We start from the raw sequence: 9,827 nt of genomic DNA, 5'->3' as shown, positions 1-9,827 counted from the left end.
TGCATCTGACATTACAATTGAAAAATGCTTGCTATTGCATTGTAGTAACATTGGCATAAGACAAACACATTTTACATTGTCCATCTTCCTTGCATCACACCTACTTTAACAAGGACTTCTAATCAAAGTGAATTTACCCACTGATTTGATTTTACCCTGCATCATGGTTCCCTGCCCTGCTCTGTATGTTTATTTCTAAAAGATAACTGCCACTGCTTGAAGAGACCAGGAAACAAACAAACCCCCACAGAATGGGAGGAAACATATAAAATTCTTTTTATAACACTACTCTTGTGTATCATTGCCCCAAATAAGCAAGTCTCAGACATTTGGTTTGGGAACTATTTCATCAGAAGACAAAATGAAACACTGGGTATCTTTTAATTTGGTAAGGAAGACAGTTTAGTCTGTTTTCTTTTAAAAAGGAATCACATCCCCCCCCCTCCCCCCCCCCCAAAACCCCCCAAATCAGACAAACTAAAATTCACTGCCATGTTACTACAGCATAGCTCCAGCATTTCTTAAGGGAAGATGATTTCTAGGGCAAACAGAAATCTCTTCCTATTTTTTGTAATAGTAAAGAAACTGGAGCTGTCCCTTTTATGGTAACTCTTAGGAAATTTACTTTTATTAATTTAGAACTCCCCAATCAAATAATGTATTTAAAATAACTTCTGAATAAACAGCTCAGAAAATCCAGACTGCAGATAGCTTCCAAACAAATTCTTTTGGTTCCCCAATACAAGAACAGTGGATCTCCATTAAACTATTTCACACCATTTGCTAAAGAGCTATTACCACATTTCAATAGTCGTCCCTCTCCCTCCAGTCCTACCAAGGGCAATTACATGCAACTATAAAAGCAAGCAGTTAAGTAATATCAAGGAATCGATGATTGTCACAATGCAACAGAATATTAAGGTCAGTGAATAATAACTGATTATTTATAAATAACACTAATTTCTATTAAAGCCTGCTTTTCCAAATATAACCAGAACAAAAGCACAACAATTCTGTAGTGTACCAAGTGTATATTTCAATTTACTGTATGCAGTCTAACAACAAATTTGGTCATAATTTACCAGATATACATAAATGATTTAAGTAGTAAAAGAAGATTCAGTTCCAAGAGAATAAGTTCATGTCTAGAGGAAAAAAAACCAAAATCAAAACCAAAACAAAACAACAACAAAAAAAAAGAAAATACATTAAGAATGTAGAGCCAGGTCCAGTTTCTAAGCATTAAGTGAGCAGTATCCTAATAAAGCAGATTTAGGTGAATTTCAGATATATATATATATATATATTTATATATATAGACAGATCTACCAATTGTAAACTATGGTTTTAAAGGGGATAAATGGGATGGAAAAAATCTTTATGCTATACTTACATATTCACAAAGCAGAACATTACTTAAACGTTTAAAATATTTTTTCATTCATATCATCTTTGCCCAACTAATTTCTACTTTGGACCCCACCAGAATTACACATTACTCATTTCAGTCTAGAACAATGAGAATAAGATGTATTGTTCAGTGTAAAAAAAGGCACCCCACCCTCCCCACCCTCCCCCACAAAACTAATCATCTGTCAGGTTTACAACGTTGTGGAAACTACCAATGAAACAAGTGGATGATAAAAAAAGCATTTTAATTCCCATATTAACTGTAATTCAAACTTATCTCAGCTTCAGTCAACAAAAACAATGTCTTAACATTATGTTACTGTTCTACTGATGTAAAGGACAACAGTAAAGCTCGTCTCTTTAAATACATACCAACTTTGATCAGATGGAGCACCATTAAGATTCTGTCTGTCAAAGCATTAAGTTCAAAGTTATCCACACAACTAGCATAATTTAGTTACCTGATATAAAATAGGAAAAAATATACTCATTTTAAAATTAAACAAAGCTGAAAAATATGGTGACCCTCAACTGGTTTTTATACAGTACTGTCACACTGGCCTAGCTATGTGTCATGATAAATGCTCTGCATATTTACTCGTGACATAATAGTACATTAGATTTATTGTTCCAATGATTGCCTGAATTCGTTTGCCTTTAGGCTAGACAACACAAAGGAGTTCAAGATGAAGGTGTAATGCCCTCCCCTCCCTATGAAAGAGGCCTGAAGTCATTGGTACAATATTACAAGCTTAGGAAAAAAACCCACATGGCTACAAAAATTCAAGTTTCAACACCTCCAAGAAAATTTGAAATAAAGAGTGTAGGGAGCATATCATCCTGAAGAGGAGACAACTCAAAGAGCATTATTTTGCTTTGGACTTTTTGTTTTTCTTTAAAAAAAAAAAAAATTCCAGCAAATTAAGTCAACAAGTTAAATGTAGTTGGTTTATATTAAACACTAGCAACAACCCATTAAGTACAAAAGAATAAAAAATAGTTTGTGTTCATTTTAATGACGAACGATGGGCACAATAGCCTAGTGTCCAATTCACATCACATAAACTAGCCAAAAAACGGACAAGTAAGAAATTATCAACGAAAAAAGTTGTTTAATATGACACTTTCTCCATTCCTTGTATTTTTATTGTGTGGGACTGAGGTATACACCAGGGAAATCAAAAGTTTGAGGGGGGGGCGGGAGGGCCTTAGAGGAGGGAGGAAACATTATTACATCAGATACCTTTTAGCATGACTATCTCTTCTGACTAAGTGGCAGAAGAGTTACCCATGCTCTCATCATTCTATTATTTTCATTATTGGTCATTCCTTCTGCAAGATCATTTTGGAACTGATGAATCAATAACAGCCTTCTTGAAAATTCAAAACTGTGAAGAGACACTAAATTAATGCCATTATTAACTTCTCCAGTGCTTATCACCTATACCACCTGCCAGCATAGAGCCAAAAGTTTTAAAACCAAATTTCAGTACAGTGTTGGCATTATAGTTGATGCATATTTAAATTATTGGCTTTCACCTATCAGAGTATGGGAGAGGTAAGGTTTGTATGGCAAAGACATGCTTGTGGAAACAAGAGCCAATAGCCCAAATTAGCTTAACTGGTTCACTGACAAAGTACGAGTGGATTTGGGAAACTTGTCTTTGTATTTCCATAAGAAGTTGCAATTTTCTTCATTCATGTTAACAGATACATGAATGTGTAACATAAGTACAGTTACTACTATGTCTGAATAGGACCCAAGTAGCTATATCCTATAAATAATAAAAAATACATTTTTCTTTTGATAACTGACTGTAGATGTGAGGACTCTGTATAATTCAACCAAATGGTTGTATTCTGTACAGTCCTGTGCAAATATCATAAAAAAATTAATAATCCTTTTTTGCTATAAGGCTTTGACCCTACATTTTTCACAGCAACATAACTACCACCCAGCCTGTACCATATTTTGCAAGCCTTCAGTCCAAAAATTCAAAGTCAATCCACATAGTGTCCATTTGCGGCACCCTGAAGTCATATGCTCTGTCAGTCATCTAAAGGCATACAAACTTCCCCAGATTCATCCCATCGAGACTGGTCATTCTGTTCTTCTACATCATCACCAAGCTCCTCATCACCTTCTCCCACTTCATTTTCCTCATATTCTTCATCCCTAGGGAAATCTGTGTCCTGCACCTGGTCTGCTCCCTCTTGCCCTCCAGGTTGAGATTTATCTGCACAGTCTACACAAACTCCGTAACGTCGTGATCCATGTCTTATTCCAACGCTGGCTGCTAGCATGAAAATCTTCTTACACACCATACATTTATACTTTTTATCCTTTTTATGCACCTATGGAAGAGAAACATTAACAGCTGAAAATGTGTGTATCAGGTTGCATTTGCAATAGTACTAGAGAACTACTACTAATAATAATTACTAATAGAAAAATTCATTTTTTGACCTCTTCTGAAGGATGCCCCAACACCGTTCAGAGAAAGAGAAGTACTACTAGAGGTCCATTCTGACTACAAGCTATTGCCCACAACCAAACTAGCTGCTTACTGTTCAGCAGATAGCTGAATAGCTGCCTGTTCCGTAAACAGGTGAGTGTTAATTTTATGACAATTCACTGTACAGAACAAGACTCTGAAAGGCACTGGGAACAGTATAAGCACTTCTGTTGTACACAGGATCTTAACTCATTTAGAAAATCACCTTTACAATATTAAGTCCTAGAAACATTAAGAACAAGCTGGAGTTGTAAATTCAAAGAGCAAGATCCTTCTTCCACGACACCTCCCTCCCAACACAACCAAACCCATCATCATCTTTCCAGGTTCCTTTGAAGAATTTTTTGTCTTCTATGTAAGAGTGAGCTTGCATGTAAAATTAGGAGGCTGCTGTTGACTAACTTGACTAAACATAAATTTTAATTTTTAATTTGGGGGTATGTTATTTGTACAAGTAACTGAATTCAGCAACCATGTATAATGGTTATCATCTTGGAAAAAATTAAGTTGAAGGCTTCCTTCTTCTATTGGGGGTCCCCATAACAGATTACAACTATGTGCTTAAATATCTCATTTGAGGTCACATTGAAAAAGTTGCCATTTTAGATAAAACAGAAATTACCACCCAGATGAGGGAAAAAAACCAAACCCAAACAAGGTCAAGATACAAATAGTTACCTTAGTCCCACTGTATAATCTGTACAGCTGATACTACATGTTTTCCTCAGCCTCTAGACTTGTTATGATAGTGTTTCACACAAAGCAGAATGTTTGAGGTTTCTGTTGAATGGTGGTGAGGGGGGAAGGTGTTCTGATTCCATCAGGGAGAGCACACTTCAGTTAAAAGTTAAAACACTGGGCTGGGCTGAGCTCACTCTATAGCTATTTTCAACCTGTCTAACTTCATCTCCTTTCCTGAAGGAAAAAAAATCTTCAGCTACAAGACCTCATCAGATACTGCAGGACAGAAACTTAAAGTCCCACTCTACTCTACCTGGTAGACTGACTACCACCCACAGTTGCTATCTTCTCTGGTGAGCCACAAAGGAAGAAGTAAAGTAGCTGCTGGGATGTCTTACACAGTATCACCACCAATAAGGTGATAATGACCTAACCTCCTCTGCCCAGCCACAGAGCTGCCCCGTACCATCACCACCTCCATCACTGCAGTCACCTACAGACACTACAGAACAAAATGTCCTTCAGACTCAGTAGCATCATAGGTACTCCCGTCCCTTCAGGCATCTAAGCCTTCACCAGGTGGTATGGGAAGAGGAAGAAAGGCAGCAGTAGCAGAGTGGAAAGATGTGTATCCAAGATGAGAGAAGTCCAGTGGAACATAAGAAAGATGCTGGTTCTAAAACGTAGGAGCTACTAACATATGTCTTTCCTACCTGTAGAGCAATTTAAGGAATACTTAAAATTACTATAGCGGTCTTAAATTTATATCTTCTAGAATTATATCCTGATATGACTCAGGTTATTATTTACTTTTAATAATATTACTGGCTAACAGAAAGTCCATTTCATGATAGCACAAGCTAGAAAGGAAAGTTAGGAAGCCTTACACCAAAAGCTCTTTTCTGCATCTGCATTAAAACTTGGAAGCTCACAACCACTTTTTCTACTCACTGAGGAACAAAAAGCCAACTGCAAGGAGCGTATGGAGACTTATGGAACACCTTCATGAGGGAGCAAGGTGGTCCATTGATTCTCAAAGGACTGAGGAAAGCTACCAAAATGGAGAAGTACAATATACCCTGATCCATGTAATAACCTATTTTGAGTATCTGCAAAACATGTTGCAAAATGAGTTTTTTTAAAATTGCAGTTTGGAGAAATGTTATTACTTTCTCACCACCAACATGATCTTGCTTTTATTACTCCCTGAAAACACACTTTGGATTTTATACAGTAAATATTATAACGAAGTCTTAATTTCCTTACAGACTAGATAAAGTACCTGCAAAATACCCAAGACAGATAATACTTTCTCTGTTCCTCAGATAAACAGTACTCAAGTCAAATCCTGAGTAATGCAACATGCACAGGACAGGGTAAGCTCACCTGCTGATTATGGTTTCGGTAAAATGCAAGTCAGAAGGACATTTACTTTCTGCATCTCAAGTATTTTTGTATTCCTTCCTAAATCTTAAAGCAGATAGGATACTATAGCTTTGTCTAGTTGGGAAATAAGTATTTCAGAACTACCCCAAGATATTGTGTAATTGCTGATTAACAGGGTGTCCTCACAGAAAATGGTGATGCAGCATTATAGAACAAGAAGATGTGCTATTCTACTGCAGTAACACGAAGCCAAAATTCCCTTTCATTATCTACAGAATACTTACATATACTGCATCTCTTTATCACATCACTTTGAAAATCATCTTGAAATTATCTCATCAGAATTCCAGCGACTGTCTTAACTGATACTGCATTTTCCATTAAGAATATAAGAGGTATAGTTATCACAAAGATATGTTTATCTTCATACATTTTAGATTAAGATAAAACAAGTTACATTATGGCAAATCAGAGAACAGTGTTCCTCTCAACTACCAAAACGTGTGAAACAACTATAAAAACCCACTTGTACATGCGCATACACACACACACACTTGAGGTTACCTACCAAGGAATGTCTCTTTACATGCTCTCTTCGAGTAAACAGCTTCCCACAGATGTCACAACTGAAAGATCTCACGCCTGTGTGAATGAGCAAGTGTCTCTTTAGTGTTCTTCTGTATTTGGCTACATAATTACAGTGTGGACACTTCAACTTGTTCATGATTAAAGCAGAGGAATCGCCTACAAGATAATAAGTCATCAGGAGAAAAGATGATGAAACACAAAAAACTATTTCAATATGTTCTGCCTGGTGCACAAAAATAAACAGGTGCCAAAACAATAAAGCACCCACATGACTTTTCATCAGCCAAATCAGGACAATGCCTGCCTGCAGAAACCACAAATACTGGTAGGTTCTGCATGTATGATCTTGCTAGAAAAATACCTACTTGTAACCAGAGAATTTTTACTACAGAAGTACAGATCAATTCTTTGAAAAGAAGTCTTATTTCATGAGTCAGAGGAAGTTAGCTCCAAATTAGCAGTATTCCATTTTCTAGAGGTCACCTATACCAGAACACACTTTATTCTGGATTAGAAACACTCTAGCTCTGCGGCATTTAGACAGTTACAATCTTCTCCCCCAATATTCCATTTAGAATTATGTGCAGGAAGTGCCTGCCAAGACCTGACTCTACAAGTAAGTAAAAAAAAAAAAAGTATAATTAAGCAAGAATTAATATTGACAAAAGGAATAGAACAAGAGGTAGCATAATTCTGAAATAGCTAAAAAGGGAAGTTATTGGTTCAGATTTTAGCTATTCTCTACCCAAAGTCTATTTTGGTATAACAGTAGAAAAAAATAGAGAGCAGAAAAAAAACTTCTGGAAGCAGCAATATCCCACTTCCTTATGAAACAAGAGAGCTATTTACATATCCTTGGACCAAGGATAACTAACATAGCTTGCTCAAAGGATATGTGTAAAACAGGTTTACTACAGCTGCCTATTACTGTGTGAAATAGAAAAGCATAGGATGCTGTGACAGGTACAAAGAAGTCCACACAGGAATACAAGTATTATTTTGAAAATAGGGTACCAAGTCAACTTACTACAAGTGACATAATTCATGAACATGATCATAACTACCTAGAAGCATCCAAAAAGCACTGGCTAAGGCTACTTGATTATAGACATAAGTTTCTAATGCTCATGCTGGCAGGAAGAAAACAAAAGTAATTGTGTGCTATGTGCATGGGATTGCATGCCTATACCTAAAATGCCTCCTCCCAGCTTCAAAATCCATCATAACATGGAAGTTAAATTTTGCCTGTATTCAAAAGTTTGCCTTGGTATATCGGAGCACTCATGCAAGCTGCATGTCAGCATAATGTCACATATGGCTTACATGAAGAAAAATAAGTTCAAAAAACGTTTTAAATTGCAGTCTTACACACATCAAGAGGGGTATGACAGAAAGGCAGACATCAGGGCTGTAAGATATATGGGAATTTAACTGTTTAAGAACAGGCAGACCTCCTAAGACCAGAGTTCTAATCCCTTGCCTGCTAATGAATTTCACCTTATGATGACCCAATTCCTTCCACCGTAAAAAACAAAATATTTACAGTAAACCATAAACCACATCCCAGTAATAGCTCAAAGCTACAGAGAGAAGAGGTGGGCATTACTATTACCCAGTCCTTAAGATCCTCTTTTTACTGAAGACTTTACGTATTTTAAGAATCTAGCAACAATTGTTTTAGATGTGGTGGGGTTTTTGGTATGTTTTCAGACAGAAAAATAATTATGGATAATCGCTTGCTTTAACTATTAAGAAAGGCACATAAGCTGTGAAAGGGTAGGTTATACAACATAGGTTTGACTGAAGAGGGCTTTAGCTGTGGCTCCATTGAATTCAAAACCTTTTATTTTTAATAGCAAGAAGTATGCTCTGATGTCTGCTCTGATGTCTACTCTGATACTCTGACAATTATATTTAACTTCATAACTTCATCATCCAAGCGTTCAATTTCGAAGCCCATTTATCTGTAATTAGCTTACTGGGGGGGGAGCCATCAGATCATTAAAGACCTCAGGTATCTTCATATTCAGGCACAATACAAGAGCTGATATAAATCATGTTCTGTTTTTACTTTTCCATACATTTGAATTCCTTTTTCTCCCTCCAAGGAAGTACTCCTATTTACATTATCCAGAAAGGCAAATGATATGGCAGGAGATTATGTAAACACTTAATCTTGTAAAGCTCTAAACAAATTAATCAAATATTACCAGCAGTGACACAGAATATAAAGAACACCTATCGGAGTCAAAAAAACAACCTTCTCTCCATCAGATATACTTGCCATTTTCCCAAGCTTCTTTTGGCCAAGATTCTGGCAGCAGTCCATACTTGAAGTCACTTGAAGTACCCGGCAGCAGTCCATACTTGAAGTCACTTGAAGTACCCGGCAGCAGTCCATACTTGAAGTCACTTGAAGTACCCGGCAGCAGTCCATACTTGAAGTCACTTGAAGTACCTATTACAGACACAGTCTTACTTTAGCTTCCTGGGTTCTAGTAGGTCATGCTGTTTAGCAAAATATATATCCTTTCTAAACTGCGATTGAGAAGTTTCAAACCTTAAAATAGTAATTATCTTTTTTCACATAATCTTCAATACTGAAATGAAGAAATAACTGCATTCCTAATTTCACTGAAATTAGACCTTTCAACTACTCTCCACAGCACCATTTCTTCTGCACATCCTGAGAAAAATTCAAAGCCTTTTTCATACTACAAGAACTTTTATCGTAAGGATATTTATTCCCTCACTATCATCATGACAGGGATAAAAAGTTTTCCACTGGAATCTCTTTACAACTGCTTTGTGCAGTGACTTCATCTGGTCTACCACAGGCAGTCTAGCTGGTACAAAAGTAAACATTTTCTACTGGAGGTTTGATTTTTTTTACTGCCTTAAAATATCTCAGTGGTATATAAAGTGCTTTAAATACCTTTATTTACATAAAGTATCCTACAGCTATGTCTAAATCCTTTTTTGAATAATCATCTCCATTACTCTATAACCACATCAATTCAAGACACCATAATTACTTGGAACATACCATCTTAAAAGACTAGTTTGCATATTTACATTTGGTCTTAAGACAAGCTCTTCATGGAGTTTTCATGGTCTTTGTAGCTTTTTTTCCTCTTTAAAAGAACAAAATCTTTCAGAAGTGAATAGTGCCTTAAGACAACTCTTGCTTGTTGAATTCTGTACTTTTGTAACAAGAATTGCACGAGTGAATATGGAATCACTATT

At 36.4% G+C, this 9,827-nt stretch overlaps 1 protein-coding gene across 2 annotated transcripts in view; it reads right to left on the bottom strand.

Annotated features, from left to right (window-relative positions):
* Positions 1-658: 658 nt before the first annotated feature.
* Positions 659-9,827, bottom strand: part of ZBTB10 (zinc finger and BTB domain containing 10) — a 31,044-nt gene continuing 21,875 nt past the window's right edge. Inside the window, exons 3-6 of one of the 2 annotated variants that reach the window (XR_007508831.1) lie at positions 8,866-9,039; positions 6,562-6,737; positions 6,278-6,361; positions 3,680-3,765 (exon numbers count right to left, since the gene is read on the bottom strand). Coding sequence is in view for 1 of the 2 variants with exons in the window: in XM_049823095.1 (XP_049679052.1) it covers positions 3,460-3,765; positions 6,562-6,737; positions 8,866-9,039 (656 nt within the window). In the remaining variant the exon portion in view is untranslated. Of the gene's footprint in view, positions 3,766-6,277; positions 6,362-6,561; positions 6,738-8,865; positions 9,040-9,827 lie in introns of both variants that reach the window. The other variant, XM_049823095.1, reaches the window with a different exon arrangement.

Source organism: Accipiter gentilis, chromosome 2, assembly GCF_929443795.1.
Source record: "Accipiter gentilis chromosome 2, bAccGen1.1, whole genome shotgun sequence".
Lineage (NCBI taxonomy): Eukaryota > Metazoa > Chordata > Aves > Accipitriformes > Accipitridae > Astur > Astur gentilis.
This window is presented reverse-complemented; position numbering and strand designations above follow the sequence as displayed.